At 39.9% G+C, this 13064-nt stretch overlaps 1 protein-coding gene across 1 annotated transcript in view; it reads right to left on the reverse strand.

Moving 5' to 3' along the window:
• MROH9 (maestro heat like repeat family member 9) overlaps positions 1-13064 on the reverse strand; it is a 94143-nt gene that overhangs the window by 15501 nt on the left and 65578 nt on the right. Inside the window, exons 13-18 of the mRNA XM_062190198.1 lie at positions 12763-12883; positions 6930-7067; positions 5414-5590; positions 1187-1339; positions 978-1094; positions 307-409 (exon numbers count right to left, since the gene is read on the reverse strand). Coding sequence (XP_062046182.1) covers positions 307-409; positions 978-1094; positions 1187-1339; positions 5414-5590; positions 6930-7067; positions 12763-12883 — 809 coding nt within the window. The remainder of the gene's footprint in view (positions 1-306; positions 410-977; positions 1095-1186; positions 1340-5413; positions 5591-6929; positions 7068-12762; positions 12884-13064) is intronic.

Genomic DNA, 13064 nt, shown 5'->3' on the forward strand with positions numbered 1-13064 from the left:
TTCTTTGCATAGTAATTTTTAAGTAGGAGAGGGGAATGATGAGCAGTAGTATGTCACCATCTTAAATTTCAAAATCCATCCTCTGGAACATACTTTGTATAATGTAATCACACAGCAACACTCACTGAGTACTACAAAAATAGGACTCTTCCCAAGTCACATATGATTCTATTCATGGTAGATATTACCATAAAAGGCGCCATCCATCAATATTAAAAAATCATATTTTTAAGGAAAACTTTTATTTGCTGTCCTACTCTGAACATTCCAAAACAAATTAGGAAGTGAGAATAGAATTTTATTTACCTATTAAAATAAGTGCTCCTCTCTTCAGATATGTTCGTGAGCTCCCCAGGAATCCTAAGGTATCAGATATCAAATCTGTGATGTAGCTCTCATGGGAAATAATCTGAGAATAAAAAGGAAAAACAAATTGTGTCAACTGCTGAGAAAGCCAGTTTGCTGTTTCCGGAAGGGCTTCAGGAGAGAACTTGGTTCTTTATACCATATTGGAAAGAATTTGACATTTGGGGATTTTCATGTGTAGGCTCTACGGTTTGGCTGGCTGGTACTATTCTCCTTATGACTTGAACCCCAAACCAAATATTTTATCTTCAATCATTGGTTAGTCTTCATCCACCTCCACTTTTTCTGTAATGCTTGTGGGTTTTCATGGCACCAGCTATGAAACAGTAGCCAAGTAATATCCCTTTTGGTGATCTGTAGTGTTCTTCCTACCTTTATAAACATCCATAGCTCAAAGGAGATTAATTGAAGGAACAAGAAAAGATCATCAACGTTTGGAAAGATCAAGAGGAAAAATCTAAGTTTTCCCATGTAAAGCTTTAGCAGTAGTCACTTATTATCATTTCCTCACATTCTGTCTCTAAGATCCACCTTTCCCATTCAGGAAAGGCTTTACATAGCCTTTAAACTTTGTCTGTAACTTTTATGGTGATAAAAACAGGAACACTTACAAGATTGTTACAGATGTTGAGCACCACCATCTCAAAATTGAACTTTTTATCCTTTTGGAAATATGAAGTTGACCACTTTAATTGTGAGGCACATATTTCCAATGTGTATTTACATGCCTTTGAGACAGAAAAAGGTCAGTGAGGATTTTTTTCATCAGCTGATCTATAAAACATGCAAAATTAAGAAAAAAAATACCAAAAGGACTTACCTTAACTACTCTTATCTCTTCATCTTCCAAGAACAGAATAAGGGGTACCAAGGCTCCGAGGACCACAGGGCTCAGCATCCACATGTACTGACTCATATCTCTGAGTAATTCGCCGAAATGCCGAATGGCCATGCTCCGAATACCTCCATTGCTCTGAAATGTGCGCCCAGAAAGTGAAAGGTCTCATTTGAGGGTATTAGGGCTTCTTTCTTTCCTTAGTGATATATATTAAAATTATTCTCACTTGGTTAATCCTCCGCCTGTGGCGCCGGCATCCCATATGGGCACCAGGTTCTAGTCCCGGTTGTTCTTCTTCCAGTACAACTCTCTGCTGTGGCCAAGGAAGGCAGTGGAGGATGGCCCAAGTGCTTGGGCCCTGCATGGGAGACCAGGAGGAAGTACCTGGCTCCTGGCTTCGGATTGGTGTAGTTCTGGCTGCAGGGGCCATTTTGGGGGGTGAACCAACGGAAAGAAGACCTTTCTCTCTGTCTCGCTCTCTGTCTAACTCTATCTGTCAAAAAAAATGATTTACCTTATGTTTAAGCAGTCAACACTCCATTTTGTTTGAGTTTTTTTTTTCTTTTAAATTCTTTATTTGACAGAGTGAGACAGGGGTACAGAAGGAGAGGAGAGGTGTGGAGAAAGAGAGAGAAAGACAGAGAGAGAGAGAGAGAGAGAGAGAGAGAGAGAGAGAGAGAGAGAGGAGAATCCCTGCTGCCATCTATTGGCTCACTGTCAGAATGCCTGAAATGGTTGGAACTGGGCCCTGCTGAAGCTGGGAACTGGAACCCGGAAGACACTGTGCTAAGTGAAATCAGCAAGATGCAGAAAGACAAATTCTGCATGATCTTGAAGTAGGCAGGCACACAGGTTAAAACTGATTAGGTTTGTGAGCTGGAAGACCACGCCTTTGCCAAGCCCCTGTGTGACCTCATGCCCTTACCTGGCCACACCTGGCTGCCCACCAGCCACTCAGGTTAATTAACCACTCCCCTCTGGAAGTGGGTTAAAAGCCTGGGACACGGTGTGTCGGGGCTTCTCTTTTCCTTGGCCTCTTGCCAGGAGGAGGCTTGCTGTAGCCCTGCGCCTCCAGGGTGCATGGGCCACGCACCCTAGGCTTCCTGGCCTATTCCTCCATGTGGCTGATTCCTGGTGCTCGGTATGAACCCATATTACCTCTCTCTCTTAAATAAAGTGCTCTGCCTCTGCTTTGGTGTTGGTGATAAGCGGTGGATAGCAGCTTAAGGTGCTTGCTGCACGTGGCTTTTGGCCTGCTCTCTGCTTGGTATGGATGCTACCCTAGTTTCCAGACTTTCCTCTCTCTCCAACCTGAACTAAATCCTCACTTTCCTAGATACGTCTTGCATTAAATAAAAGCTTAAAACATACCATGCTGCCTCATTTATCTGTGCCGGTATTTAGAATTCTTGTCTAAATATTAGGCAAGAGCCCTCTGTGCTTATTAATATTTGGGATTTATTAATAAGCATATGGTGAAATCGTATGGGACCCCAAATTCTGGTAGCATATGTAGCACCCCAGATACCACTTCTGGGGAACCTTAAAGGGCCACATTTTTGGTGTAAATTTTAGGGGGTCATGTCCGATTTTAATCTCACTTAGAGTGGGTTTCAAAAAAATTGAATTTATAGAAGCAGAAAGTAGAATGGTTGTTACCAGAGCCTGGGACTGAGGAATGGGGTAAAAAAATTTGGGGAGATGTTTGTTAAAGGATACAAAGTTTCAGTTAGAAGGAGTAATTTCTGGATATTCTTATATAGCACTGTAACTATCATTAAAAATATTATGTATAATAACTATGAAAACATGTTAATTTGTTTGACTACACTAATCACATCACTGTGTACATCAAAACAACCTGTTGCATACCTCAAATCTATAGAATAAAAATGATTATTTCCTTCTTTAGATGTTAAGGAATTACCTACTAAAATTAAGATTGCATTAAAAATTGGTGAAAATTAAGTTTCTTGAATTTATGCTAAACGTATAAATTGAAATAATCTGCATAAATTGCAGATAATTTTCCTAAAAATGTTAAATGAAATTGTGTTGTATTCAGAGGCCAGGGGGCTTTGCAGAGTTACTACTGAATATTAATATTAACTCTTTGGATAATGATATCCAACCAGGTTTCCAAGGGCCAAATAGTGAGTTGATTGCAGACTAAAGATATTCTAGAAGTGAAAAATTGGAAGTTAGAGGAAGAGAATAATTGCAAAAACATGAACCACCTTCCAATTTTAAGGAAGTATTTATCACCTCATTTTGAAAATAATTTTTACATGCATATTCCGACTACTGTATGACCTTGACCAAATATTGACTTCTCTTTGCTACAGTTTCTTTATATGTAAGCTGGATGATAGAATTCCTTAGAAAATTATTTAAGGTAGATGATGTACATCCCTTACAACAGTGCCTAGTACACAGTAAATGCTAAATAAATTCTAGTCACTATTATTATTACTATCAATATGTCTATGAAGATCGTTTTTGCTACTAAATTTCTTCTTTTTACTATTTAATAATAGTTTGTTCTTCATTGAAATAATTGAGAACTTATATAAATTTTGACAAGACAATTTATTAAATAATTGTCTCTTAGTATCCATGGGGGATTGGTTTTAAGGGGCCTCTGTGGTTACCACATCTTCCAACACTCAGCCCTTATAGAAAATGGTGGAGTATTTGCCTTTAACCTATGCATTCATCTCACATACTTTAAATCATCTCAGGATTACTTGTATTATCTCATTTGGTGTAAATGGTAGGCAAATAGCTGCATCCATTTGGGGAGTGAACCAGTGGAAGGAAGATTCTCTCTGTCACTCTGCCTTTCAAATAAATAAATCTTTTTAAAAAATGCTTTAAAATGTATTTCACCAGAAAGTTGTGCATTTTGAAAATTGTCATTTTATATGGTAATTGTATTTCAGAAATGAGGAATGAAAGAACTATATTTTTGTAAATAGAAATATTTTGTATGCCATGGGAAATCCATGTACAATTAGCCTTGTGAGATGTGGGTTCCACAATCAAAAATATAGTTAGGCCTGTGATGGTTTTGTCTGTGTTGAACATACAGGCCATTTTACCTTGTTGTATTCTCTGAGGAAGATGTCACAGTAAGAGGTTGAACAATGATTTGAACCCAGACAGTCCAGATATAGGGTTAACCAGTGTGTATCCGGCATGCTACAATTCCTCCTTCATCCAAGAAAACAGACTGTATTTTGAATCTCCTTTCTTATATGCAGATTCTCACAGTGTAGTTTAAAAGGGGCAGTATTTACCAGTCAGGTATTAGTTCTGGAACAGAAATGGTAGGTGGCTGCGCCACCGCTCACTAGGCTAATCCTCCGCCTGCAGCACTGCTACCCCGGGTTCTAGTCCCGGTTGGGGCACCGGGTTCCAGTCCCTGTTGCTCCTCTTCCAGTCCAGCTCTCTGCTGCGGCCTGGGAATGTAGTAGAGGATGGCCCAGGTGCTTGGGCCCTGCACCCGCATGGGCTACCAGGAGGAAGCACCTGGCTCCTGGCTTCGGATCGGTGCAGCGCACTAGCCGCAACGCGACTACCGTAATGTGACAGTCGTAGCAGCCACTTGGGGCGGTGAACCAATGGAAAAAAGGAAGACCTCTCTCTCTCTCTCTCTCTCTCTCTCTCTCTCTCACTGTCTAACTCTGCCTGTCCAAAAAAAAAAAAAAAAAAAGAAAGAAATGATAGGTGGTTGTGTGAAAATGACCATATTCTATTGACTTATTCTGGGGTATAAAATCATTTCCTCAAGTATTATTCAGTTGGACCACAAAACCTAAAGGCTGGTGCTGTGGCGCAGTGGGTAAAGCCACCGCCTGCAGTGCTGGCATCCTATATGGGTGCCAGATCGAGTCCGGCTGCTCCACTGCTGATCCAGCTCCCTGCTATGGCCTGGGAAAGCAGTAGAAGGCCCAAGTCCTTGGGTCCCTGTACCCACGTGGGAGACCTGGAAGAAGCTCCTGGCTCCTGGCTTCAGATCAGTGCAGCTCTAGCAGTTGGGGCCAATTGGGGTGTGAGCCAGCAGAATGGAAGATCTCTCTCTTTCTCTCTCTCTGCCTCTGCTTCTCTCTCTGTGTAACTCTTTCAAATAAATAAAAATTTTAAAAAATAATCATAATAAAATAAAATAAAACCTAATGATCTTGCACATGTAACAATTCAACTCACATGATCCATCAGAGGACAGTAGCTGGAAGCAATTTGGGTACATAGCGTGGAATAGGTCATCTTGTCCAGTTTGCCTAGAAGTCTTCGGAGGGTGACCAAGGCCCGAATTACAACAGTCTTGTCTTTGGAAACGAAGGCACCCAGGATGGCTATTAATAAGCTGCAGGCACTTTCTATCTACACAGAAAAGGAGGAAAATAGTGGAATTCAGAAACAAGAAGGAGACTTGAGCTGGCATTAGTGTGTACACCTCTGAGTCTGGCCAGCACACCATGCTGTGCTAAAACCGACTCATTGGAGTCAATTGTCAAAAATGTTGTGAGCTGACTTTTAAATAAAAGCCATTAAAATATACCATTAAGAATTAAATAAAAATACTCAAATGTCATAACTTCCTAGTTATTCTGCTATATTTTGCTATTATTTATACTCTTGAATTTATTTACATGTAATGTATTTGAATGGTGAGAATATAAAATAATGGTTTGCCACTGGGTATTTCTTTCAATCTGTTTTAGGTAACATCCTTGTGAAATCTCAAAATAAGGCATGGTTATAATTATACCAGAGAAAATGGCCTTATCTCCAGAGATGTACTAAGCATATACAAAACATGTACCAGCACTCCCTTGGCAGGTGATCTGTTTAGACATGAGAGCTGAGTGTGGCTGCTGGGGCAATTATGGCATTCAGCTACAGAAGACAGCCAAGCAGAATGGGAGTGAAAGGAAAACATGCAAAAGGAGACACCAAAGAAAACATTTAAGTGGGGAGGGGTAGAGAAAACAAGTATAGGAAGTTTGTAAACATTATTTGCAGCACATAGCTTTAAGGAGCAGATAAAAAAGAGATAAGGATAATATTACAGCTAGAGACCACTTGTAACTGGCTGGAAAGTTGAGTTTTTACCAAAAGTATGTGTTGCTTCCACCCAGGTTTATCTCCAGTGCTTCTCTTTAATTCTCCTAGCTCTCTTGGTCACACACTCTCCCTTCAGTTGTCAGCAGCACTGGGAAGAGCGCTGGACAAAGAAAAAATAACCTACTGCTTACTGAAAGAATATGCATTGTTAATAAATCCATTAGCTCTTGTAATTTTTATATAAAGCAAACAGACCATACATTTTGTCATTCTAAATGAAAAATGAATGTTCACTGACAGAACTTAAGCTTTCAGAAACTAAGTCAATAGATAAATAAGGACTACTTATTAGATTTATTAGATTATGTTAATTTATTAGGTTTATTAAGCAAGAATGTTCATGAAGGCCAAACACATTCTGGGTGCAATAAATAACTTTCTAGAAAAGCACTAAGTTGATAAAGCCACTAAACTGGCAACACATCCATTCTATTCAACTCAGTTTCCTGAATGGTTAAACACCAGGCTTTGGTATTGCTTCTGATATATGGAAACTGAAAAGTCTCAGTGTTTGAGCAGTAAAAATACTGAGCAACGTCCAGCTCGCAGAGCAAGACTTTGATGGTGCTGGTAGACACAACTCACACTCACATACCTCATTGATAACTGGGGCCATGCTGGCCAGTTTCTGAAGGCTCAGTTTGCAAACTGCAGGGTTGGAATCATTGACCCAGTTTCTGAAAAGGACCAGAAACTCTTCTGGGAATGGGTCCCTGAAGAAGTTATTCAGAAGCTGAAAGAAAGAAGTTAATCTCATAAGCAGAGGACAGGTCAATCGCGTTTCTGTCTGTCATAAAAACCCAAGGTATTTTTAGTAAAATCAAACACAAATCACACTGGAACTCCAAATATTCACATGTATCTCTGTAAAATCAGGCTACTGAAAAATGTTTGTGGAAAATGGAATTAAAATATACATTTAAGGGTGGATGCTTCACATAGTGGTTAAGGTGCTGATTAAGACATCCTCATTCTACACTACAGAACCCGCACTTGATACCAAGATCCACCTCATGATTCCAGCTCTCTGCTTGTACGAATGCTGGGAGTCAACCCGTGATAGCTTCTGCCACCCTTGTGGGAGACATTTACTGGGTCCCTGGCACCCAGCTCTGGCCCCTTGAAATTGTGGGCATTTGGGGAGTGGGTCCAAGAGTGGGAGCTATTTCTCCCTGTCTGTATTACAAAGAAATAAATATATGTTTTAAAGATAAGTTTATTTGGTCTAAAAATGTTTTAAATCATTGCATGACTTTTTCATATATATATATATGATTTCCTCAAACTTTTTGAACACCTTTGTATACACGATTTCAACATTTTTTTGGCACCAAAATAAACGTCTAATTCCATTTTCAAAAAATCTATGTGAAGCAAACTGGTATTTCTGTACTCATAGAAATGGAGAAAGCAAGTTCTGGTTGGCAATCAGCTGGGTGAGTTTCCTGTAGAGTATGTTTTTATTATTATTTTAAAGTTTTATTTATTGTGAGGGAGAGAGAAAGACAGGGAGAGAAAAACACACAGAATTCCCATCTGCTGGCTTACTCTCTAAATGTCTGTGATTGTTGGCAGGTCTGAAGTCAGAAGCTGGGAATGTAACTCAGTACTCTGATGTGAGTATCAGAAACCCAATCATTGGAGCCATCCCTGGATGACCTCGGGTCTACACAAGCAGGAAGCTGGAATCACAAACCAGAGTCTGCTATCAAAGTCACGCACTCTGATGTGGAATGTGGGTGTCTTCAGCAACTTAACTCCACCCCCAAGCTAAACGCCTGCCCATGTGTGCATTTTTATTTGCTAGGAACTGATGCTTACTACAGGCTAGGCACTATGCTAACATACAAGGATATACTGATGAGTGAAAGACTCTCAACCTATAAACTGGAGTGTATGTGATGACTGGAGAGACTGACAGTATGTAACATATATATAGTATAGTGCATAGTATATATACTCTTACAATAGTAATTGTATAACGATGCCAATCAAATGAAAATAGTTTCTAACTGCAATTGGTACTAGGATAGAAAGTCACAAGATGCCACAAGAACATTTATAGAAGTACTGAGTTTAGGTATATTAGGGTAAATGGATTTTATAAAGAAGAGTGATATTTAGGTTTGAACGTGAAAGTGTAGTGGCATTAGCTAGATCAAGTGTCCAAGGAGGGTTAGCCAGGTACAAAAGCCTTGGACTAGATGGATCAGGGTGTGTCTGGGCACCTGAATGAGGAGCACTGGAGTGAAGCAGGAACAGAAGACAGAGGTGGTGAGGCTCCAGGGCATCCAGGAAAGGTGGCCCAGACCCAGAAACCAGCCAGATGAGGTTTAGTAGCCAATGCCCCAAATGAGGACATGCTTATCATGAGCCTTCATGCACCTGGTAACTGGCAGCCAAACGTGCTTGCCTTTAAAATGACAGTTTTCTGAAAGCACGCTTTCCAAGAAACAATTAAGATACCACTAAAATAGATGAAGCGCACAGAGAGAGGGTGACACAATGAGAAAGAGGGGCAGTGAGTGACAGGAGAGGAGGGAGAGAACACACCTCCTTTTCAAACTTCCAAGTAACTTTTATGAAAATTACATACCAGGTCAAAAGACACCAACAAATGAAACATTTAAGACAAAACATGTAAAAATAACTTTTGAAAAATATGGTATAATAAAAGAAGTTTAAATGAAAAAATAAAGTCTGTAAACTCTCGGAAATTTAAAGAGCCCTCCAATTTGTGAATCAAAATGTTTAAGCATAGAGGGAAACAAACATGCAGCAGGAGTTACCACAGAAACTGAAAAACAATGAAACTGTTCTATAAGAAAATAAATATTTATTCTTAGTTGGAAGTAACTGCATCATTTGGCCTAAAATAATTTACCTAGAAATAAAGAATTTGCTTCCTGAAATCAAGAGAAACAAGATGGAACATAGTACTCGAAATCACATGACTCTCAATTAATTTAACTACAGAATTCTTCCAACATTTTAAGGATATGTGATTTACAAGATCCACAGATTATTCAATATTGTAGAAAAATATTGGGCATCACCTAATTGATTTTTAAATATACTAGAAATACTGTACCAAAACAGGAGAGAATCCAACATAATAGATAAATGCAGAACAGAGTTGCTGTTAAATATGAACATGAAAATTCTTAATGAAATGCTAACAAATCAATTTCTACATATTCCTAGTTTATACAATATTGCAATGATAATTTTAATAGTAGGCCATTTGTGAATAGTGCATATCATTAAGTTGTATAAGAAAAACATCACATTGTTTAGAGTTAAAATAGTCAATAAAATTCAACATTTCAATTATAACTATGATAAAAATCCATAATGGAACCAGAATGGGGTACTATCACCATGAATATTTAAAACTGTGCAGCAGGATGGCTGAGGAGAGGCCCTGCTCACATACCCTCCCTCCCCCCGACACACACATCAGAAATAATTTTACAGCCATCCAGAAGCTAACGTAGCTTTTCAGGGGCACTGGGATTTAGGTACAAGGCCCAGAAGCCTTGATGAAACCTAACATTGAATAGTTTTTTATTTTTTTAACATTTATTTGTTTATTTGAAAGGCAGAGTTACAGAGAGACAGAGGCAGAGAGAGAGAAAGGTCTTCCACCCTCTGGTTCACTCCCCAAATGGCCACAATGGCTGATGCTGGACCAATCCAAAGCCAGGAGCTTGGGGATTTTTCCAGATCTCTCACATGGGTGCAAGGGCCCTAGGACTTGGGCCATCTTCCACTTCTTTCCCAGGCACATTAGCAGGGAGCTGGATAGGAAGTGGAGCAGTTAGGTCTCAAACCAGCACCCATATGGGATGCCAGCACTGTAGGTGGCAGCTTTACCACTATGCCACAGCGCCTGCCCTGGAGAGGAGGGTTGTTCTGAGAAGGCAAACCAACAACCACATAGCAGGCTTCCTATGTAGTCACAGTGCCAGACCCAGAAAGGATCATATCCTACTCTGGACTGACAATAGCTCTGTTTGGCTTTAGCCCTTCACCAGATCCATCCCTCAAACAAGCTAGGAAGAGTCACATGCACTTGTTCCTGGGGTGCCTGTCCTGCTGACATTGAGCTTAGCTGTGGACGCTGAAGTGGACCTATGGCTAGACTAGAATCCAGCCCCTCTCAGAGACAGCCAGCTTGATGACCTGTTGGTGACATGTCCATCTATGACCTTGCAAGTGGACCTGCTAATTGTTCCCACAAAAGTCCTGAAACAGTCCTGTAGCTCAGCTCCAGCCCCTTTCAGCTTGAGTTTAGTAGTAGTCTTACCTACCCAGAGACTTCTGGGTGATGCACCTATCTACGCATCAAAAAGATGTGATTCTGGCTGTGGGCACAGAAACAGCCTTGTGATTCTGGCCTTATTTACAATGGTCTGGGTCCAGTCCTGTTCAGGGATTTATCCAGTGGCATAGTGGGAGTCCCCTACTGCAACCAGAAGGAGTCATTGTGTACTTGATAACAGGTGTGCCATCTGTACACTCTGAATGAGGCCTCTCATCACAATGCCAACATTATTGACTGAGGTTTGGAGATAATTCAGTTCACCCAGGGATCAGACAGGAGCCATGCCTGTTTGAGTCCCTGGTGATAAGCCCAACAACAGCAGGTCCCAGCATTAAAGGATCCAGCTCAGCCTCCACTCATCCACAATCCCAGGGGTAATCTCCTCGACCTAAGAATCCAAAGGAAAGATGTGTGCTTCCACAAGCTATGTACGCATCAGTGGAATGCTGCTGTTCAGAAGTGAAGTGGACATTAAAAATCTTTATCGTTGATAATATATAGGCACAAAAATGTATACTCTTTTCATATTTATATTAGTAAAAAATAGAAATAACAAGTATGCATGGATAAATTGGCATAGGCATTAAAGGTAGTATTTAATTATCACTGGCCTAATTGATTGGCTATATTGGTAAAATACACATATTGTGTACTGAAAACAATCCAGGGCCAAGTGATCTCATAGTATGCTAGATAACTGAAGATGCCCAGAATCCAAATTGGAGAAAGTGGTGCAAGAATGTGGTCATGACTGAGAACCTGGAAGGGTGGGTATGCCAGCCTCCTGTAGTAAAAACATTCATGTATTCATGCCAGGAAAAGCAATCCATTTCCTTAAATGTCATCCATCATATTGATGGTGCTAATATAAATCATATGTAGTTTGCAAATTTCTATTGAATGCATCATTTTGTGGAAACTCTTATTTAAGTTATGTTTAAACCCTTTTACTGTTTCTATATACATAAATAGTAATACAATGAAAACATGACTAACAATAAAATTAATGAGAGATCTAAATGGCTTACGTACTTTTGAAAACCAGTGATGATTTCCTATGACAATGTCCAGTTAAATTGATTTATGTACATGTGTACTTGTTAAAGCTTTAGAAGTAGAGAATATTGTAAATGGGTATCTTTTATAGTTCATTAAAAGTTTTGTTATAATGTTTGAAATTATCTTAAATGTTTTAAGATATTAGACATCACACCTTAGGAAATACTTGCTTATTGAAACACGGTCTTCATGGAAAAATTAGACTTCATTCAGATAATTATTTTTATAAGAAAAAAGATTTCCTTAATTTGCTTGATTCCAGTGGGAATTAGAATATGTAGCAAAATATCTATATACTAAGTAAAATGGTTCCCTGTCTTCATTTTTTCCCCTTCACAACAGTCTGAAGTATCATCCTGTTACCCTCTATCTTTAGTATATCCAATTAAACATCCATGTACTTTGGGGCCACCACTGTGGCACAGCGGGTAGCGCCACCAGCTGCAGAGCTGGCAACCCATATGAGTGCCGGCTCGAGTCCTGGCTGCTCCACTTCTGATCCAGCTCTCTGCTGTGGCCTGGAAAAGCAGTGGAGAATGGCCCAAGTCCTTGGGCCCCTGCACCCGTGCAGGAGACCTGGAAGAGGCTGATCTGGCCTCATATATGTGCAGCTTCGGCCGTTGTGGGTAACTGGGGAGTGAACCAGTGGGTGAAAGACCTCTCTCTCTGCCTCTCTTTCTCTGTGTAACTCTGACTTTCAAATAAATAAATAAATTTTAAAACAAGAAAACAACCACCCACATACTTGAACAGGATTGCAGGAATAGATGAACTGGTACTACAAAAGTTATTAGTGTTTGTACTGAGCCACACCTTGTAGGAGAAGATAAAAGCCAGCTCCTAAGGCAGTCTAAAGGATCAAAACATGTCGCATAATCCAGATCTAACTGTACACCCCACCCATCCCCAACTTAAGATATTTTTCATTATCCTAATCCATCATAAGAAAAAATATTCAGGGAGGGAGATGTGAGGCTGGAGTGGTGGTTGATTTGATAGAGAATGAAAATTAGGTTGCTCCTAGTATCCTAATAAAACTCACTTCAGTAAGGAATATTGTTGTGATGATACTGTCTTCTGACCTTCTAGGACCTTCCACTGAGATCTTGTAGAGATAATGTAAGGTCTCTGGAAACTGTGGAAAGTTATAGTCACTGAGAGTTCTGCAAAAGAGAATGAAATACTGGATTATCTTGGAGGATGAAAAGACATTCTACATTAGCAGATGCTAATAGTGACAAAGAGAGAACCATCCTCATATCTTGTGCCTTTCAGATAAAAAAAGACTCTAACATTCAATCCTCATCTAAGGCAAAGTGCACCCCCACTGTTGCAGCAACGCAG

The sequence above is a fragment of the Lepus europaeus genome, chromosome 5 (assembly GCF_033115175.1).
Source record: "Lepus europaeus isolate LE1 chromosome 5, mLepTim1.pri, whole genome shotgun sequence".
NCBI classification, from domain to species: Eukaryota; Metazoa; Chordata; class Mammalia; order Lagomorpha; family Leporidae; genus Lepus; species Lepus europaeus.